The sequence below is a fragment of the Barbus barbus genome (genome assembly GCF_936440315.1).
Source record: "Barbus barbus genome assembly, chromosome: 28".
Classification (NCBI taxonomy): Eukaryota; Metazoa; Chordata; class Actinopteri; order Cypriniformes; family Cyprinidae; genus Barbus; species Barbus barbus.
This window is the reverse complement of record NC_136756.1, coordinates 23005902-23028228: the sequence shown is the minus strand read 5'-3', so window position 1 is coordinate 23028228 and position 22327 is coordinate 23005902. Positions and strand designations below refer to the sequence as shown.

Genomic DNA, 22327 nt, shown 5'->3' with positions numbered 1-22327 from the left:
TTTTTATGCCTGTACATGCTCGTAGAAAATTTGCATAAGATCCGTACCATTGTAAAGAGCAATTGTAAACTAGAGTTTGCCCACGTTCCATCAAACTTTTGTTTCAAAAGAGTAAGAGTATGATTAAAGGGAGCTTGTGTCAGGTCAATAAAGACAACGATGACACCACAGGGTGAAAATATTGATCAGGTGTCAAAACTGTTCCTTCAGAAAACCTCTTTCCTTTAGGTCATTATGTTTGCGCTGATCTGTCAAGCTTGGTGTTCTAGTCTTCTGATCCAGCATAAAGGAAAAGAGGGTCCCCGGGAGAAGCGTTAAGCAGTCCCACAATGCTTTGCAGGTGTGGGTGTACTGCGTGAAGGGCCCATTAGCACCTCCAATGGACAGGTAAATTACAGTAGCCAGGGTTCTAACTGCTGTGCAAGACGTCAAATGTAGGCCTGAGTGAATGGTACTGGGCAATTTCCTGTAATCCCAAGGGCGTTGTTATTCAGACCAGCCTGTCAGATTGATGGCCACAGGAATAGAGACCATTTGAAAGTTCACTCAGCACAGGTAAAAGGACATATCTGGGGAATTTCTGAGAGATGTGGTTGAGATTTTCTCAAAGCTTCAGTAACTGTTCAGTAACTATTCAACAAGGATGCATTAAATAATCAAGTGACCGTAATGTAAATTGTAATAACACAAAATATTTAAAATAAATACAGATCTTTTGAACTTTCAATTGATCAAAGAATTAAAAAATTGTATTATAGCATAATATCAACCAACAATCCTGCTTTCAACATTAATAATAATAAGAATAAATATTTCTTGAGCTTCAAATCAGCATATTAGAATGATTTCTGAAGGATCATGTGACACTGAAGACTGGAGTAATGGCTGTTGAATATTTAACTTTGCCATCAGGAATAAATAACATTTTACATATACAATATTGCTGCTTTCATTGTATTTTGCATAAGAGACTTCTTTTAAAAACATTAAAAAAAATCTTACCAACCCCAAATTTTTGACATAAAGGGTCTGTAAGTTTTAACAAGATCACACAAACTCATGTCCTTACATGTGGATGAATAAGGTTTAAACTGAAATTGCTGTGGTAAGTGAGGATGTAAATGATGTAATACTACTGTACTGTCTGTCGCGCAGCCTGTCAGCAACTTTTGTAACCTTTAGTTGGAAATTTCAGCAAACTCTACAACTCTTTACGAAAACTTGGCAGCAGAACTATTGTAAATGTAGGTGTAAAAATTTTTTGTGATCTAATCACCTTTGGCTTTTTTTGTTTCTTTTGAAATCTGACTTGTCACATTTGGAGGTAGTCAAATACAAATAACTTAAAGGGGTCATATGATGCTTCTTTAAAGATCATTATTTGGTGTAGCAGAATATGTTGACATGCTTTAATGTTCAAAAAACACATTATTTTTCAAATACTGTACATTATTGTAGTTCCTCTATGCCCCGCCTCTCTCAAACGTGTCATTTTCTACAAAGCCCCACCTTCCGACAAGCGCAGACCGCTCTGATTGGCCAGCTGACACAGTGCATTGTGATTGGCCGAACACCACAAGCACGTGTCGGAAATGTAACGCTCCTTACCATAATCGTGAGCTTCAGCTTTCAAAGTAAATATAAAGACAGTTAATAATGTCCTTAATTTTACCATCAGTTCAAGCCCGAAAGGGGAACAAAGTCGCGTGACAGACACAGTGATGATGCTAGTATGTATTTGCATTACACAAGCCGCGCTTAAGACCGCTGAAATCACTGTGATGTGACCCTGCCGCTCTCTCTCTCTCACACGCGCACACACACATAACGCATTACTCCACACTGCGCATAACTCCGCATTTGAACAGTCAATAGCATTTTTTTAGAAATAGCCTTTGTGCACAGCCAGCCTTGTACTCTCCTAGGTTCACAAAACGGTCATCCTTAAAATGTGTTGCACAAATTCGAACATTTGGGTTGTGCTTTTCTGTTGTAAACAAATCTTAATCATTGATTTCTAATTGCATCTACTTTTGGAAGGCCAAAGTGCTTTTGCTTTCGCATAGAAACACAGCGTCTCCCTGACATGGCTACATCAACACTACTGCGGTTAAACCATGCCTTCTTTCTTTGCATGAACACTTGGGCGGCATTACGCAAATATTTCCACATCGTGACATGTGGGGGCATGTTTTAATGAGGCGTTTTAGCCCAGTCTGCATCAGCCTTCTTTTAGATCGAATAAATCCTTTTGTGGGAGGCTTTGAACTCTGCAGATCGTGTATGCACAAACAGCTACATAACACACTAAAGAAAAGGAAAACAAGAAATCGCATTATATGAGCCCTTTAAGTATTGTCAGTAGTATTTTATAAAAATACATGAATGAATGAAAAATGTAGTTTTTTTTGTAGTTTGTTAAATATTAAATATTTGATTATTTAAAATATTATAGCGTTTAGTAAATTTGATTATTTGTTTAATATAAACCATTATTGAATTGCATTTAGGTTACCTCTAATAGTGTGTAAACAGAATTGCATTCTTTTCCAGCTATTTCTTCCTCGAAGAAACTAAAAGAATAATTTATTGGCTGTTAAGAACTGGAATGGGAATTGTTAAATTAATTTCTAATCTCTGTTGTTGACACATTCAGTTAATTGCAAATGGTAATTTCGCAAGATCTCTCTTTCTGTTGTAGTTTGTCTTCATCAGATTGTCTGTTGGCCTGTAATACAGCACTAGTCTTTTCAACTGGAGAGCCATTTACTGGAAAAGAGGAAGAGACTGACTGAGAGGGGAGACAACTGTGCAATTGTTGTTGCTGAGTACTTGTTGGATCCTCATTATTGTGAATGAACTGGGTCTGTCCTGTTTATGTGGGCCCATTGTTTGAGGAATCATTGTTCGGTGGTTCCTCTGTGCATGTACATAATTGAATTATTCTGGGGGTTTTTATGGCCAGATTGTTTTGTTTTGTGCTGGATCTAAAAATAGGCCTCGTCCTGCACCACATGGCTTCTGCTGTGATGTGCTGAGCGCTTCAGATAAACAGGTGAGCATGTGCTGTCATTACCTAGTGCAACACTTCACCAGAAATCTGGGGGGTAATGGAGGTTCTTGCCTCACACCTCTGAAAGCTGAAGTGTGGTATGTTCACATATTTTGTTATTTTAATTAGATAATCATCAAGTGTTCTTAAACCGAAGCAAGTAAAGTGTGACAGTACACATACAATACCCATATTATGCATGTAATTTCAATGCTATGTCCTTTGTGTAGATATTTAATGATGGCCATCTTTAAGCATGACTATTGAAATGAAATAGTAACCATTTTTAACATTAAGATTAATGAAAGCTGTATAAGTATTGTTCCTTGTTAGAGTGTGTTAATTTCAACGTACTATTACTAATACATTTTTAAATTTTAAAGTTTGTCATCATTAATAAATTATGAACTAACTTTAATAATCAATATAATAATTCATAATATTTTTATTCATTCACAAACTATAGCAGTAGCAAAGCACTACTTTGGGTTTTGTTCAGTATCCATTTTAAAAACTATCGGTTAATTAATCCGTATCAGCCAGTGTGGACCAACCTAGTTATCGGTATCGGTAAAATCCACTATCGGTCGAGCTTTACTTTCTTCTGTCCCAGTTAATGGAGTAGTTCACCTCGATATGTAAAGTTTGTCTAGTCATAGATTGTTTCCCACTAAAAAGTTTAAATGCTGTGGTGCTATCAGAATGTGACTGTTTGCCCAACAATAGCACTATTAGCTCAACTAACTGCATGAGTTAGGAATGGGACTATCTGGCAGAAAGTAAGAGTTTGGTGAATCCTGTTCAAAAACGGTCAGTTTTGCATTATTTATTCTTTTTGGTGACTCCTAAATGAGTTCATTAGTTTGTTTCGTGGAAATAACTGTCTATCTATCCATAAGCAGGCAATTAGCACCCTGACGGGAGACCTGGCAACATTTGTCTACCTGCCGACTTGCATATGCTCAACTCTGCTTATCTCTACATTTCTACATTTATGCATTTAGCAGACACTTTTATCCAAAGCGACTTACATTGCATTCAAGTTACAGTTTTTACATTTTATCAGCTCTCTGTCTTCTGGCATGAAAAGTTCTTCAGTCTAGAGAAAACTCCTGCAGTATAAGGAAACGTGGTTGTACTTGATCAGAGCCGTCTCCTGTGAGCTGCTGTTGCACATGAGAATGTTGGTCATAATTTCCTGCATGACAGATGTACTTGTCTCATTCCAGTGTAATCTTAGGGGGGCTGTTCTGTACCTTGGGAATTCCAGAGCTGGTGAGGTGTCTGGTTTATTGGATTTCACAGAGGAGTTGAGACTGTTGACCCATCGCTATACCCTGCCCACTCTTGTTTAATCCTCCTTACTCAGACAAACTTTACAAAACATCCTGTGAATGATGAGATTTTTGTGTGAAATGAGTACCTAAAAACCATAGTTATATTTTTTACCATGGTATTGATGCAATGTGTATGTGTGTTGGTATATGTGTGGTTTTAATTGATTTATCATGATTTAAATGTGTGCTACTATGGGAGATCATAAGCTTAATAAAAAAAATTAACCACATAAAACTGAGGTTGGTACAATTTTTACAGATGTTACTGATTTTAAAAATGAACAAAAATGTACCTCTGCATCCTAACTCAAGGTACTATCAAATGTGCATTTCTAAGAGACAAAAAAGTGATATTATTATTATTAATATTCTCATTATCAGGCAACCCACACCTGTTTCTTGATTTGAAACAATATAACTCATTAGAACATGCAGAAACTAAGAATTATTTTTTTTTATTTAGATATTTATTTTAAGGAAAATTAACAAATGGAGCAAAACTCTGGCTTTAAACTTGAAAGAAATAAAGATTTGACATTAACCGTGATAATTATCGATATCGACTGATATGAAAAAAATTATCGTGGTGATTTTTCTGGCCATATCGCCCAGCCCTACAGAGAAAGGCTCCTAAGCGATTGAGGCGTTTTGTTATAGGATGTAATAATGAACATAGTCGTCATTTACTCCCGACATCTGAGCCGCTGAAGACACAGTTGGATTACTTTTGTTTGTGAAGGGAATGTGCCTCCCGATCTACCTAAATGTCTTTTTGTTCGCGCGAATCATTCATGATCCAGCTTCACTTACAGCAGAAGTGAGTATAAGGGGTTTTTATGAATCTTTGCAATCTCCTTTCATAATAATGTGCTAGTTAGCAAGTTTTGCGGCTAAAGTAAATAGTCTCTCAGAGCATGGCTCGTCACCCCACAGAAGAGAGGGGCGGGGTGAGTAGAGCTCATTAGCATTTAAAGCAACATGCAACAAAACGGGTTGATGTCTGCAGAGCTAATTTTGACATGGTAAAAAGGTTGTTGTTATACACTACCATTGAGAAATTTTAACTAAAGTATGTTATAGACTTTTCATTAAGACCCTAATGAATCATATCAATTTGTGGAAAATGGGCATCCGGTGACCCCTTTAAAAATTACATTTTTACATTGTGATTCCTAAAGTCACCTTTTAGTATTTTAAACAACTGATTGAAGTTTCTAGTGTTTTATTTATAGCTAATTTATTTAGGAAAAATACTATAATTTGAATATTGGGCCTATTGCTTGTTAACCTGGACTTGGTTCTGAAACTCAATGTGCAGTTTGAAGTTTTGTTGATCATGAAGGAATAGATGTTTAATGGCCTTGCAGATCAGGATGTTCTGTTCATAAGCCATGTTAGTTGAGAGCTGCCCCAAAGTACAGAGGTGCTGGTGCAGCTGCCTTAAGCCTGGCCTAAGCCCAGCACAACAGCTGCGCTAGACTCCCATCAGGATAAGGCCGTGCAGGTCAGTCTATTCAGTATGGCCATTCACACCGCACACACAGTTCTCCCTCAGCTGTCTCACAGCGAAGCTCCTGCACACAAAGACACACACAGTAAGCACACGTGTGCTGAGGAGCACACACAGGACAAACACATGCGGCCACGCGACGTGCCCAACGCTGCTCAACTGCTGCATCAGTCAGAAGTGTTGCATGAGAGAGTGAGGAATAAACTAGAACAGAACTTCACATTATAATCTATTGATCTGTCTGTCGTTCTGCCTTTTATCTCTTTGTCCCTCTGTCATTCTGTCTGTCTGTCTCTTCTATCATTCTTTCTATTTTTCGCTCTTTCGGTTCTCTTTTTGTCATTCTATCTGTCTCTATCTATCTGTGTCTATCTGTCTGTCAGTCATTCTGTGTATCTGTTCTGTCTATCTGTTATTCTTGTTTTATCTGTTCTTCTATAAGTCTGTCTGTCTCTGTCATTTTATCTATTGTTCACTCTGACTATCTATTTCTCTGTCATTATGTTGTTGTTCTAGCTGTCTCTCTGTCTTTCTGTCTGTCTGGCCTATGTAGACTAGAATTAAGACTTGAATCTCTTTTTCTTTTATTCTTTAATGTTCACATAATCCTTTTATTTCATGTCATCTAGTCTGTTGAGGTATTGTGTGCTGCTGATGTCTTTGATTATTTTTGAGAGGTTTTGGGTGTAACTGAATAACTGAGCGTCCCATCTTAATACATTTTGCATGTTGCTCTGAAACTCAGGGGTACGTTTAATGTGGCACAGGCATTTTGCACTAGAGTTTCCACACCTCCATGCTTTTCCAGCCTCTCCCAAGAGGATGTTGGGTAGGCAGCACACATGGTGTAGAAATGGAACCATCTGCTCGTTCCTACCCCCTTCTAAAACCAATGGGCTCCCCACACGCCTCCCCTCACAAGACATCCAATAAAATCACCCTCAGAACGCCACTCTTCCCATATCTCACACAAGCACATGTGGACATTTCTTACTCAGGGCAGTTGGCATGGAGGCCCACAATCAAGTCCATTCCGGCTGCGGGGTTGGAAACTCTGAGCTCTGAGCTGCACCAGAGATTCTGAAATGATTCAACCAAGAGGAGCGTTGCAGATTTTCGATTGAGTGTTTTAGTGTGTATTAAACCCATAGTCTGAGGATTAGGGGCTAGAGTGGTTTCCCCATTAGCCCTTGTATTGGAACTGGGATCATGTACTGGGAGCTGTGGATCAATCAGCTGACTAGGACTGGGAAGCACTGCATGCTGCTCAGGAATGAAGGTAGGGCTGTCTGTATGCGTGTGTGTGTGTGTGTGTGTGTGTGTGTGTGTGGCAAAGGCAGGTTTGCCACACAGGCTTAAGCTGTGTGTTCTTGCAGGTTTATTAAGTGGAGTAAGACCAGTCTTTGTTTTATCTTGGCTATGTTGTGTCTTTTATTCATAATGATTGTTTCGTGTTTCATTTATAGGGACATTTTTAGACTTGTTGAACCATTTGTGACATTTTGCCCTAATATAATTTTTTAGGGCTATTTATTTAGTGAAGTCTAATAATCCACTATGTTGTTATTTCTGTGGATAATTTTCATGTCAACACTAGGAGTTTTGTGTTTTTTTAGGGATGTTCAAAACTATATATATTAGTGTTGTCACGATACTGGAATTTCTAACTTCGATACGATACCTTGAAAAATATCGATACTCGATACCATTTTCGATACCACGGTGAAAAAAACTGCCACAATATTAAGGGGGTATTTTTTTTTTTATTTAAAGATAAATATAACAAGTCGAGAACATGCGGTATATTTTACATGAACAAAAAAATGTCTTGAGGTACTGCATTTGTTGATTTATTTATTAATCTTTTATTAATCTTAGTTAAATGTTAATTGAAACTAACGTTTACTAATACATGTACTAATTAAAATCCAAAGTTCTATTTGTTGATATTCTCATTTGCTTCATAACCAAAATATTTCCAGATATAGGGCCCTATGAAATACGCTTTATTTTTCTCCAAATTCCGTTTTATTTTTTTCTACATTCATTTTAATTTTTCTGGATTCCGTTTTTTTTTCGTTTTAATTTTTCTGGACTCTTTTTCTTTAATGGTCAAATTAAATGCTATTAATCTAAAAACATGTCTAATTCATTAAAATAATGAAAATTATACAATTTAACATTTAATTCATTAAAAGTGTAACAAAAATGACACGTTTAGGGTCGTATGAAATGTTTTATTTTTTCTCACCTTATGTTTTATTGTTACCAAATTCTGTGTTTTAGCATGTCTATTATTTGAATGCATACAAACTATTTTTATTTATTCTTACAGTAGCCTTATGAAATGTGTTTCCCCCTCAGAAATTCTGTGTTGTGTATTTAAATTTGACTGGATATCAGATGAAGGCATAAAACAATTTTAATTAATTTATATTTGAATTAATGAAAATTAAACATTTACATTTTTGGCAAATGAAGGGGATTTACTATTAAAATTAAAATATTTTGTGATTATTTATTTAAAAAAAACTAACAGTAGTAGTATTATGTGCATTCTACTAAATAATAGTAATATAGCCTATTTCTGGCACACAGTCTTTAATAGGCTGTTAAACCGAACTTTTATTTTGACGGGTTGCCGTGAATACCTTTAAAGTTCTGTGTGTGTGTATGATATGATGCTAGTTTTACTCAAATTAAATGGTAAAATGCTCGTAAAGTGTCTTTCAGATCAGTTCTGGAGATATTGTTGATGTATTTATGTCCTCATTGAGACGGCAGACGCTGAAATCACCGCGAGCGCCACATTAGTAAACACAACCGCACGTGCAGCACATTCACACAGAGACGCGCAGAACATGCAGGATTCATATTTAAATCCACTTTTGCAGCTTAATATTTACAGATACTAGTCCATATCGCGATTTTATTTAAGTGTAATGACCTACTTTTGATTAATTCATCCAAACTTTGACAAATTCCGTGACATTCCCTGTTAAACTGTCAATTCCGTTTTTATGACTGGATTCCGTGCGCGTTCTCTGCATCGCGGAGATCATAGATCCCTACAGATAGCGCTCCTGCTGTGTTCTTTAACAACCAGAGCAGTCATCTTTCTATTCACTTCACTTTTGCTATTTAACCAGAGCGAAGGAGACGAGTGCGGTCACGTGTGGTGCTTGTCCACGCGCCTTTGGAGAGAAGTGAAAGTGACAGCTCGGCTAGTATCGGTGTATCGATACTTCGGGAAATTAATATTGGTACCGTTCAGATATTTCAGTATCGATATTTATCGAAATATCGATATTTTTGACAACACTAATATATATTAAAAATCAACTAGTTGATGGGTTGCTCAAACAACTAATTTAATAATCCATCTTAACTAGTAGCTTTGGGTTTACTTGACCTGATTGAATGCGTTTCTTAGTTGGCGTTTACAAAAGACAATCTTTTATTCAACAACAGATGGTATAAAACACAGATGTGTTTTTAAAATTGAGACTATTGGTTATTGACGATATTTTTATTACTGTTGTACACTAATAATTCAGTAACACTGTTAATGGTAATCTGTAAATGAATATTTGCTTGGTAATATAATGCTTTCAATTATAATGTTTTTTTTTTATATTTGAAAAGGAAGTCTCTTATGCTTATAAAGGCTGCATTTATTTGATCAAAATACATGAGAACTTATATTGTGAAATATTATTATAATGAAGTATCTGTTTTCTTTGAATAGAAAGTTTAAAAGAAACGCATTTACATGAACTTGAAATAGAACTTAGTGTAAAATTATTGATTTTTTAATTTTAGTTCATCTAGTTCTTTGTTGAACAGCTAGTCAACCATTGTAACTCATCTATTGTCGATATTTTGTGTCATGATAGGCTTTTTGTTGATTTTGTGAATAATTTGGCTATTCTTTAATGTATCTTGGGATGTGAATGTGTTAATCATACATCAATTCCATGGTATTGCTATTTGATTCAGCCCCTCTACTATACAGTAGTTTTGTAAAGGTAAACCTATGGTAGCCTAATCTCAGAGCCAGAATTTGTTTCATAATGATCAGTAAAGGGAGTTTTCTGATGCCTTTTCATTTCTAACTCATCCGATGTTTTGTTCTGCCACACTTTTCCCTAAGGAAAGGGGCAGCTGCCCAGACATGCTTGGTGTGTGTGTTTGTGGCTGGTTGACAGCTGTAGAGGAAGGCCAGCAGACGCAGGCATGCTCAAGGCGTGGGGACTCTCCCACACCATTTTTCCGACCTCAAAGCTGTTTCATGCTCCTCCTCTCCTTAAGAAGTTCCTTAAGAATCAAACCCTCTCAGACAGAAGCAGAAACCTTAACACTTCAGGTCTGTGTTTTATTACATGTGAGATCGGAGAGTAATCTAGCACGGTTAGATTATGCCATTGAGGACTCTGCCATCCAGCAGCAGTTTTGAGGAAGAAAGGGTCAGGCTGACCAACCTGTCCAACCCACAGGATGTGGACCGCTATTGCTTTGCAGGTAGACAGTGCTGTAACGGTGCCCTGAGTGCCAGTGATTTTGTGTTTTTTTTTTTTGCACGGTGGATTTCAGGTCGAGGGATGTGTATTTGTTATTTTTTTGTGTGGTCAATGTGGAAGCTGTGCTGTGTCCAGTGGTCATCATCGGCTTTTCACCGATGAAGAGTTTGGAAATTCTTTGGAATTCTTAAAAAAAAAAAAAAATAGATACTATTTACAAAAATTACAATACTAAATGTATATGAATGTAGTTGTAATGTATAGTAAAATATATACATGTTCTACTTATATAAGTATTCAGAAAATATTAATACATTTCAGTCTGCTGCATTTATTGCGTTCGCATAGAATTATAATAATAATATTTAATATAATAATATTTATTAATATTATTTATGTAAATGTTAAAAAAAAAAAATCCCCATATTTCTTTGTGGATTTGTAAAATATTTCAATAATTATTGACTGCATTATTGATCAAATTAATATTATGTTAATTTATTAATTAAATTAATTGACTGTCAGTTTATCATTAATGTCACTAGCATCTAGTACAGCTTTGTTTTTTTAAATAATGATTTATTGCAGTTTTGTGTAGCCTTCGTAATATTGTTTGCAAAAATGACTTGCAAAAAAAAAAAGATCATTAAGTTAGGCATGGTGTAAGGAGCAAAGTGGTTTAATTTTAAATCACCCTCCTTGTTTTCATTTTCCGTCAGATGGTTGCAGTTTCTTCACTTCTCGTCTCCCTCCCCACCTTGACGTTAATGTGTTCGTCAACTCCTGAAACCCCTCCCCTCATAAACTGACTCATTTTGCCCTTCCCAGAAGCCTTGTCTCGTTTGAGAAGTCATATGCTCCAACAACAACTGCTTATGTCTTCTGTTACTCATATAGCATGTTATTTGTCTCTCTTTCTTCCTGACAGAGGCCCTGCACAGGCCGTTTGGACTGGACTCAACGTCGCTGACTGAGGCGGTGCGCTGGAGCTCGAAGGAGAATCTGCTGGGTGCTGCGGAGAGTGACCCCAACCTCTTCGTGGCGCTTTACGACTTTGTTGCCAGTGGTGACAACACACTGAGCATCACAAAAGGTATGATCGTCGAAAGGAGATGAATGGTTGCGCAACATGCGGTGCTTAGTTTCGCTGAACACTTTAACAGTTTGATCTCCACCTCTGTACACAGATGACAAACCACATTGCATTGATAGTGTAAACTCAAGTGAAACCCAAGACCAATTTTAATACCTGGAAAAAACAAAGCTGGAGAATATTTTCACAACTGTTATGGATAACTTCCTCTTTCTTTATAACAAGGACACCATGCATCTTTCCTTTTCCTTCTATCACTCTCCTTCCTCTTTTCTATACTTCAGAACTACTTGTTTCTCTTCCCAGCAGCAGTTTGTAGGATCAAAGAACCAAGCTAAAAATGAAAGCGGATGCTAAACTTTGAATTTTATTCAGATGAGGAACATAAACACATGGGCACCAATCTGAGCCATATGTGCTAATGCCCACAGCTCTTTCCATAGACTTTGGGACTTGAGCACAGTCTGTGCTCAGATGCTCCATGCTGAACAGCTACCGCTAACGCTAATACCCATTTTGAAGCGTAATCCCATCAGCTGGGTGAAAAGCAGGTGGGTAAACACAGACTAGCCCAAGAGAAGAGAGTTCAGAGAGAGGGAGTTAGCAGTCTACTCTTTCCCTCTGAAGTAACCGCTAATGGCCGGTAATGTAATGTCGTCTGGTTGGCACTGATGCGCCAGCCTCTTTTTGTCTTGTCGCGAGGGCCTTGTTGCCGCGCCAGTGTTGATTTAGGATTGGTAAAAAAGCACTTGGTGTCTGAAAGCTAACAGGCCTGAATTATGTTTCCATGGCAGGAGTAGAGCACCCTCTGCTGGACCTTTGCTTGATCAAAGCAAGACGAAGGAAGAGGAGGAAATTAAACCATGTATCATTCAAACTACCATTCAAAAGTTTAGGCAGTAAGATTTTTTAAAGCAGTTATTATTTTCAGGAAGGATACATTAAAATGATCAAAAGTGACAGTGAAAGACATTTATAATGTCACAAAAGATTTCTATTTAAAATAAATGATTTTGAACTTGTGATTTATCAAAGAATCCTGAAAAATGCATCACAGTTTCCACAAAAATTCAGCTTTGCATCACAGAAATGAATTACATTTTTAAAATATATTAAAATAGAGATTTTGTTTTATGATCAAGTAAATGCAACCTTGGTGAGCATAAGATACTTTTTTCAAAAAAATTTAAAAAATCTTACAAACCACAACTTTTGAACAGTAGCGTATATGAATACAAATACATTTTCATGCATTTTATTTAAAAAATAAATTCAATCAAAATTCAGCTAATGAAATACACAAACATGCCAAAAAGGGGCCTTATTTTTAATTTGGTAATTGATTACATCATTGTTTTTGACTGCCCACAGTGTACACACAGATTTAACACGCTGCTGAGGGTTTGGAGCATTCTTTTTTCCAACAGTTTGATGGAGCACTGCTTAATGGAACAGAACACAGGACTCTTGGGATGTTTTCAAAAGTGCTTTTTGGAGGCATATCTTGTAAAAAAAAAAATACTATTTTTAACTTCCATGGCGTCTTAAAAATGTGATGTTCATGGAGCGTGATGCAGCTGCCAGAGATGTCCGTCTGACACATGTATTTGCAGAAATGAAAGAACAGCTCATTGCATCGAATGATATGTTTGAATGTCATGATTGTCACTTTTCTTTTTCCACTCTCAGGTGCCTTCAGTATTTGTTCAGATCTCAGAACTTTTATATAAGACTAGCTTCTTTTCAGTCTGAGCTTATGGTACAAAAACATAACTTATCTTATTTATGAATTAATACTGTAGTTACTGACATAAACTTGCACTTTGCCTTTGTGAAAGACCTGATGTGCTTTCATGGCTGAACGATGGACTTGTTGGGGCTTGCATTTCTAATCTCTCATTCCATTCCATTCAAGGGAGATACAGTGGGATGAATAACAAGGGATTGCATTGCTGAATAATTAGGAAAACATTATGCACAAAAATATGAATATCAAGTGATTGCTGTGTACAATGTACCGTTCTTTTTTGCATTTCAGGAGAAAAGCTGCGAGTGTTGGGGTACAACCAGAATGGCGAGTGGAGTGAAGTCCGTTCGAAGAATGGCCAGGGTTGGGTACCCAGTAACTACATCACCCCCGTGAACAGTCTGGAAAAGCACAGCTGGTATCATGGGCCCGTATCCCGCAGCGCCGCCGAGTACCTGCTCAGCAGCCTGATCAACGGCAGCTTCCTAGTGAGGGAGAGTGAGAGCAGCCCTGGCCAGCTCTCAATCTCGCTTCGCTATGAGGGACGGGTCTATCATTATCGGATCAACACCGCCTCTGACGGAAAGGTTGGGCTGAAGACAACGGCTGCTTTCACTTTACTTTGAAAGTAAAGCTACCTTTTCCTTTGATTTTAAAATTGGTCTCCTCTTCTGCCTCAGGTCTACGTAACAGCTGAAAGTCGTTTCAGCACATTAGCTGAGCTGGTTCATCATCATTCCACAGTGGCGGATGGTCTGGTAACCACATTACACTATCCCGCTCCAAAATGCAACAAGCCAACCGTCTACGGCGTCTCCCCCATCCACGACAAGTGGGAGATGGAGCGCACCGACATCACCATGAAGCACAAGTTAGGCGGAGGCCAGTACGGAGAGGTGTACGTCGGAGTTTGGAAAAAGTACAACCTCACTGTAGCTGTAAAAACACTAAAGGTTCGTGTTTTCGTGCATATGCCCCCATTTCAATATTTTCCTCCTATTTCATTGGTTTTTGTCACATTGAACTGTTTATGTGGCATTATGTGCCACCAAGTGGCTGGTCATTATATTGCACCCATGGATTTCTGTTTTTGTAGTTGTTTTGCTAGATCTGTTATGCATTTATATTCCATATTCCATCCACATTTATGTTGTATTGCTTTATTTCAAAGGAGGACACCATGGAGGTTGAGGAGTTTCTGAAGGAAGCTGCAGTCATGAAGGAGGTCAAACATCCCAATTTGGTACAATTACTGGGTGAGCTCAACTAGTTGACGCTAGTTAACAAATTGCCTGAACAACTAGTCAAAACGCCCCAAAACTGGTTTCCATTCAGTTAAAAAAAAGTCTCAAGTAACTTGTCGACTACATTAATCAACCATTAGAGTTTGCACTGGCATTAGAAAGTATGCACTACTCTCATGATTCCACTATAGAAATCCAGGGATTTGTTCACATAAAAAAAACTATTATTATTTGTTTTGATTAAATTGTTTCTAGATTTGTCCCAAATTGGTAATTTGTTTTGTTGCCACTTTCTAGGTGTGTGTACATTGGAGCCTCCATTCTACATAGTGACTGAGTACATGCCACATGGGAACCTGCTGGACTACCTGCGTGAGTGTGAAAGGGAGCAGGTGAACGCTGTGGTGCTGCTCTACATGGCCACTCAGATCTCCTCTGCCATGGAGTATCTGGAGAAGAAGAATTTCATCCACAGGTGAGCATAGCTCTTTAAACGTCAGTAGACTTCAGGAGTTCTCATGGGTTGCATAATTTACTTTTATATCCCAATGAGAGATCTCACTCCAGCTTCTCAATTTCTTTCTCAGGGACTTGGCAGCTCGTAATTGTCTGGTTGGAGAGAATCACGTGGTCAAGGTGGCTGATTTCGGACTGAGCCGGCTGATGACAGGCGACACCTACACCGCTCATGCTGGGGCCAAATTCCCCATCAAATGGACAGCACCAGAGAGTCTGGCCTATAACACCTTCTCCATCAAATCAGATGTTTGGGGTCAGTTAGTAATTCAGTTTTTTCATAAGGATTTTTTTTGGAAGTTCTGATACCACATAAAGAGTTATGTGTTACAGACTGAAGTGATGACGATTTGACAGACTATTTACTTATATAAATAAGTGATTCACTTATTTTTCCCAATTTTCCAGCATTTGGAGTTTTGCTTTGGGAGATTGCCACATATGGCATGTCTCCATACCCAGGAATCGACCTGTCTCAGGTGTACGATCTGCTGGAGAAGGGATACCGCATGGAGCAGCCTGAGGGCTGTCCACCTAAGGTCTACGAGCTCATGAGAGCCTGTGAGTATCAGCAGTGACTTTGATAATATTTTATAGCTTTTACATAACACAAAAATTATAATCTCATTAGTGTATGTTCAAATAATGTCAAGCGTCATTCATATATTTTCGTACATATTCTATAAGCATTGTATAATGTTGTGAATTATTATTATTATTATTTCTATTTTAATATATTTAAAATGTAATTTATTCCTCTGATGGCAAAACTGAATTTTCAGCAGCCATTACTTTAGTCTTTAGTGTCATATAATCCTTCAGAAATCATTCTGATATGCCGCTTAATATTTTGTGGAAACCATGGACAAATTTTTCAGGAGTCTTTGATAAAAAGACATTTTAAAAGAACAGCATTAGTTTGAAATAGAAATCTATTGTAACATTAATTTTGTGACTTTTACTGTCACTTCTGAGCAATTCAGCATATCATTGCTTCTGTTCAAAAAAATCTTACACGCCAATAAAATTTTGAACTGTAGTGTAGGTTTTGGTCATTTAAGAAAAGCCATATTTTGTTTGTGTGTTGGTAGGTTGGCAGTGGAGTCCACTGGATAGACCCTCATTTGCTGAGATTCACCAGGCCTTTGAGACCATGTTCCATGACTCAAGCATCTCTGAAGGTATTACTGCATCATCTGTTTCGAGTGACAAAGGAAGCTGTAAACCAAGCTGACTTTTTATGCTTAATGATTAAGCAGAGAAAACTTGTACAATAAATAGTCTTAAAACAGGCTTAAAATTAATTAATAACATATATTGTTATTTTTTTTTTATTGCAATGTGTATTGAATTTAATATTATTTAATAATATTAATAAGTTAATATTTAATGAAGTTGTGACCCACAGTACTTGGATGTAAAACATAGTATTAACATGTGCCTTCTTTCTGGTAACTCCTCTCCAGAGGTAGCCGAAGAGCTGTGTAAAACCTCATCTGGTGGGCAAGGTGGGCTCGCACACACCTTTGGCCACGATATGCCACTCTTGCCCTCAAAGTCTCGTGGGCAGAAGAAACACTCTGAGAACAAAGAGAATATGGAGGAGGCAGGACCCCACGGCCCTGCAGGTATACAGGCTCAACTCCGGCTCAGTCGGCTCAGACAGAAACTCAAGAGAATGGGAGTGGTGTTCATTATCGATTAACAGAGCTACATAGTATATAATGCTACCTATACATACAGAAATAAAGCATGATTAAGAAAATTCTGTGTATTTTATATATATATATATATAATCCCTTTCTTTTGTTCTCATGTTTATGTGTGTAATGTTTAAAATGTATCGTGATCAGAAAACTGACATGTTCATGAATGTTCATAACAGATATTCCCTCTCATGTTTTAATTACCTTTTTGCTTTTTGTAAATACATCTGATTTAATTCTATTTCTCCCATTTGCTGCATGTCACTAATCCACAAGTGTGCACACAAGCACTTCACCCAACTGCATGTGTATCTATATTTTGATTAAAATTTTTATAAACATATTTTCATGTGTTGTGCAATATTGTTTTTCTACTTAAACTATTTATATGGTATTTATTGAAATTACGTAAAGTTTATATAAAATAAACTTTTAGGGTGGAAATGTTTATATTTATTTTTTGGTTGAGATGCATCTATTTGTCATGTTATTAAACCTTTCAAGCATGCAAAAAGTTTATTTTTTAACATTTATATATTTATTGTTTTGTATTCCTGTATCTTTAATTATTGTCCTGCCTTTGATTGTCCTGACAATCCTACTTTTCCCCACATATCAAGTGATACTCTCTATATAATTCAAATATCTAGACAAATGTTTACCACAGGACCTGAAAAAAAAACATAAAAAAAATATCTTGGCCCACTCATAAAAAAAAAATGCCCCATGAATTAAAGAGCCCTGACCTAGTGTCATGTCCTTTCATGTTTAAATTATGACAGCAAGCAGTAGCGGTAGTTAATAGAGACCCTACACAGTTTCTTGTATAAAAGCGTATACTAGGCTATATCTTATAAATTACAGTCAGGGTTAGCAGCAGTGTTATCAAAAACCACCCTACAGCCTTCATTTACACCAGGCTTCACCATGCGTCTACTTCTATATGCTTATTTTGAAGACCTTTGCTTGAGACCCCACTATTGGTAACAATGCTATAAATTAAATATTCATTCTCACACAATATGCTATTTGTGTTCTGAATAAATGATGAAAGCAAGTGTTTCAGCTATTTAAATATGAGAGCACTGACATGTTTGTTTGCATGTCTACTGCTACCACTTATTTAGCTGTTTTTTGACTTTTGGTTCTGTTGTCCTATTGTGTTCAGGTCTTGCAGCATCCCTTTTTGTGGGTGATGGACGCTCCAGCAGCTCTCCTGCCCTACCACGTAAACAGAGGGATAAGTCTCCCTCTAGCCTGCTGGAGGACTCCCAGGACACTACCTTCACCCGTGACCGCAAGGCTGGATTCTTCAGCTCTTTCATGAAGAAGAAGTCCATGTCTTCCTCTTCTACTTCAACCTCACCTCAGCAGCAACAGAATCTCCCTATGCCTCCCAAGAGGAGCAGTTCTTTCCGGGAGATGGAGACCCAGCCCCATAAAAAGTATGAGCCCACGGCTGGGTTTGCAGGCCCTCCTCCTCCTTTGCCCCAAACTGATGGGTTGAATTTTTCTCCATCTCATGGAGAGGGGAACCACGTGCAGTCCCGCTGTTGTGGGGCCACATTTGGACAGAAACCCTCAAGTTCAAACTCTGGAGCAACTTCTGGTCAAGTTGGAAGCAGCAGTAGTTGGGGAAGCCTTGCAGGCTTCTTTACCCCTCGCCTTATCAAAAAGACCCTGGGATTGCGGACTGGTAAGGCTTCTGGAATAGACGAAGGAAGTGGAACCAAGCCATTCCCTCGTTCCAATTCAACTTCCTCAATGTCTGCCGGGTTGCCGGACTTAGAGCGCATGGCACTGACATTACCAAGAAACCGAAGCAAACCCCCATTAGAGCGTACAGCTTCCACCACCTCACAGCCAGAGAATGGGGCAGCACGACCTTCAGATGCAATTCTGAGGAAGCTTGACGAAGGTACGGCTCAGATACGAGATCGTCCCAAAGCCAAACTCTTGCCACGAGGGGTCGCAGGTGGAGTTAGGGCACCAGGTGTAGGGGGAGAGGCAGATTCAGACTCCAACACACGAGGAAAAGATGGGCAAGATGACAGGCAAGGTTGGTCGTCTCCAACGAAAACCTCCACCCTTGGTTTGGTCAATCTGCACAACCACAAAGTTCCAGTGCTGATCTCCCCAACCCTAAAGCACAGCTCGGCTGATGTACACCTAGTTGGTGTGGACTCTCAGGGCAACCGCTTTAAACTTCTGTCCGACAGTGGCGATCGTGACCGACCGCGACTGGTGAAGCCCAAATGTGCACCTCCTCCACCGCCCATGCTCCGCTCCCTCCAACACGCCTACAGTGCCGATGCAGCTGACGAAGCGGTTAGTGGAAACATAGAGGTCAATGGCGATGGCATCAAAAGGTCAGGAAGAGAAGCCAGAGGAGCACGTCCATCAATACCACCACCACAAGTGCCTCCAGCCCCTGTAGCCCCCTCTAGTAACAACACCACCCAAACTAAGATGGCCAATGGTGCTTCCAGTGGCGGACCTGGCCCTACTTCCGCCAAACCCACCCTAAGACGGACTCGGCAGCAGACAGAACGGATCCCACTGGAGAAGATCAGCAAGGAGGCTCTTTTGGAATGTGCTGAATGCTTGAGTGGTGCTCTTCAAGGCAACACCGAGCTTTCCTCCAGCAGCCAGGTCCTGGATGTGGGACACCAACTTTTGGACTACTGCTCGGGGTATGTCGATTGCATCCCCCAGACACGTAATAAATTTGCCTTTCGTGAGGCAGTGGGGAAACTGGAGTTGAGTCTACAAGATCTGCGCGCTTCCTCTACAGGTGGGGGAGCTGGACCTGGGACCAGCCCGGCTCTTGACAACTTGCACACATGCATTAAAGAGATCAGTGACGTTGTGCAAAGGTAGCCACTGTGTCCACCTCCAAAACTCCTCCTCCTGTACCCCTTGAGACTTTTTGCATCAGAATCAATTTTATTTAATTTAAGTGTTGGGGGACAGAGAGTATTCTCTAAGAAGTACCTCAGAAAATTACTACAAACACTCTCTCTAACTTTTTATTGTTTACAGGTGACTTTCATCTTGAAATTGCCAGTTGGGAACAGAGTTCTTTGTATATAAGCTTTTTGTCACTACCAAAATACACAGTTTTGTTTCTGACAAATTAATACTTACAGTTTTATCTTGGTATGACAGAATCAGTTTTCACAAATAGACAGGGGTTGCACAGGTTAATGTGAGCCGACTACAAATGAACTTGTCCACTTATGCATTTTGTTTTTTGTTACAGATTTCCATTCGCTTTTTCGATATTTCATTTGCATTGTTTCCATATTCCATATTCATATTGCATCAGAATGTCAATGCAAGCATAAAAATGCCCAACATTTATGGCATAAATTGAGCGTAAACAATATTGCTTGTTCAGAAGCTGCAGTAGTAATGATTGTGGATTGCAAACATAGTTCTTTGTTCAGTCTCATATTACACACTAAAACTATTTCTGTCTACTTCCCATACTGTCGTATTTTATTTTTTTTTTTATTTGACCACATTTGTTAAACAATACAGCATTTGATGACCATTCATAATTTGGTAGATCTTTCTGTAATTAGTCTTTATTTTGACATTATTGTTTCTAGCAGTGATTTGCTGTGGCATAGTTGGAATGGTGTTGGGTCTGTCACCACATGGATCATATTTGGCCTTTTATATCCGTGGCCTTTAGATAATGCCCCCATCAGCCAGATGGCACAAATCTACAGTCTGACTCTAAAGTTCTCAACACTTAAGAATTCTAAACATGTTTCTAGCTTTTATTGATTTGCTATGGGAGAATTATGTGATGTGTGGAGAGTCTGAATTTATTTTATGACCGTCATGGTGCCAACACAGAAGCAGCAACAGTAGAGATACAAGTATTGCCAAGGCTTTTAACACAAACTGCATTTTCCTTAGCACATTGACTTGTAACTTTATTTTGATTTCACTTTAAAATGTCGCCATTTGTAAACTTGAATTTTAAATTATTTTGATTAAAAGCACAGCCGTTTTTATTATATTGTAGATATTGCATATTATTTTATACCCACAGACAGGCGTGCAAAGTCATGCTCACTTGTGTCCTTGTGGTGTGAGGGTCTCCATCTGTTCATCTACATTATGAATGTATTAATTTGTTGAAAACAGGAATGTTTTTTTTTTGTTTTTTTTTTGCGTGCGTGTATATGTTTCCCATAGTCTCACACAGCTTAAACTTTATTAAAAAGAAACATTTTCTTCAGGACACAAACAGTTACAAATGTTTTCAGAGTCTGTATTCATAAAATGATAGATTTCTATTAGAATTTGCATAAATGAGATTTTTGTGGGTACCCTGCAATGTCATAATTAAAATGTAATGAAGATGATTTGTACCGATTACACTGGAGCACATTTTTAAAGCATAAATGTTAATTGCCTTGCCTTAATTCACTATTCTTGGGTATGTAGTATGGAAATTTTGGAAGGAGACATTGTTTTTGCCATACATCTCCATGACATTTCAATTCCACTGCAACAGAAAATCATACATGTTGTTTGTTCAAAACTGTTTTTTGTACTCTAAATCATAGCATAATTTGCCTACACTAAGTTAGCTTGTTTTGCCATTCTTTTCTGCCATGGGCAGTGTTTTCTGATATTACATGGTGCCTTTTGTGAGAGATTTAATGTTTTGTGCACTGCAAGGTCATGTTAGAGATCTGTTTATGTAAATATGTTTTGCGCTAAAATATTCATTATCAATTTTAAGGTGGCAAATGGGATTTTTCAAGCCTTTTATTATCATTCAAGCTGCCCTGTTCAGACATCTGGGTATGTGAGGTGTCCAACTTGAATAGGAAAAAGTGCAATGATCTGTCCTTTACTTCGAAAAAGACTGAAAGAGCTCATGAATTTGTTTTGCTTTGTCAGGAATACCTCTCTTGTAATCACATTAACAGAGAAAAAATATTTTTCATGTGTGATATAGCAGTTTGTTCTTTCAAACACATGCAGGTCATCTATTCCATTTATTATTATGTCTAAAAATGTTTCATTACCAAACAACCGAGGGGGAAAAGAGTTAGTGACTGGTTTGTATGTCAGTTTTACATGATTGTCAGGGAGTGTTTTGCCTTTTAGACCTTTTAGTAAACAGCAAAGTGTTTTTTTTTATTTATTTTTTATTGCCACTTATCACCGCAATTTGTTAAAATCGGTCCATTTTAGTAACCCTCCTCTGAAAGTTTGTGCATTAAATAATATTTGATTGTATCATGTATAGAGGAACAATTCGGAGAGAACAATCCTATAGTTTATGCTTTATGAGCCACACAAGGCCTCTGAGGTGCAAAGTTGTACTGTTTGTCTCAGACTCAATAGATTTCAGTCCTTTTCAGTTTCGATTATCCAAGTTTTTTTTTCCTTTTACATGTTGGTCTCTTTTATTTATTTTTGGTTTATTTATTGATCTTCTTATGTCGAATCCTGGAACTCACTTTTTTTTTTTTGGAGACTGTCTTTTTGTAAGGTCAGATTTTAAGTGCTGAAGAATTTATATACCAAAGGCCACCTCTCTAGTCAAGTGCAATGAAAATAACACACTCTT

At 38.0% G+C, this 22327-nt stretch overlaps 1 protein-coding gene across 3 annotated transcripts in view; it reads left to right on the top strand.

Moving 5' to 3' along the window:
- Positions 1–19605, top strand: part of LOC306847789 (tyrosine-protein kinase ABL2-like) — a gene marked incomplete at its 3' end in the record, with an annotated part of 28551 nt that extends 8946 nt beyond the window's left edge. Inside the window, exons 1-11 of one of the 3 annotated variants that reach the window (XM_079381942.1) lie at positions 10237–10420; positions 11348–11512; positions 13551–13846; positions 13940–14212; positions 14431–14515; positions 14801–14978; positions 15091–15275; positions 15428–15580; positions 16111–16200; positions 16486–16647; positions 17894–19605. In XM_079381942.1, the coding sequence (XP_079238068.1) occupies positions 10318–10420; positions 11348–11512; positions 13551–13846; positions 13940–14212; positions 14431–14515; positions 14801–14978; positions 15091–15275; positions 15428–15580; positions 16111–16200; positions 16486–16647; positions 17894–19605 (3402 nt within the window). In that variant the 5' untranslated portion in view covers positions 10237–10317. Of the gene's footprint in view, positions 1–10236; positions 10421–11347; positions 11513–13550; positions 13847–13939; positions 14213–14430; positions 14516–14800; positions 14979–15090; positions 15276–15427; positions 15581–16110; positions 16201–16485; positions 16648–17893 lie in introns of those variants that run through there. The other 2 variants (XM_079381941.1, XM_079381940.1) reach the window with 2 other exon arrangements.
- Between the last annotated feature and the right edge of the window lie 2722 nt (positions 19606–22327).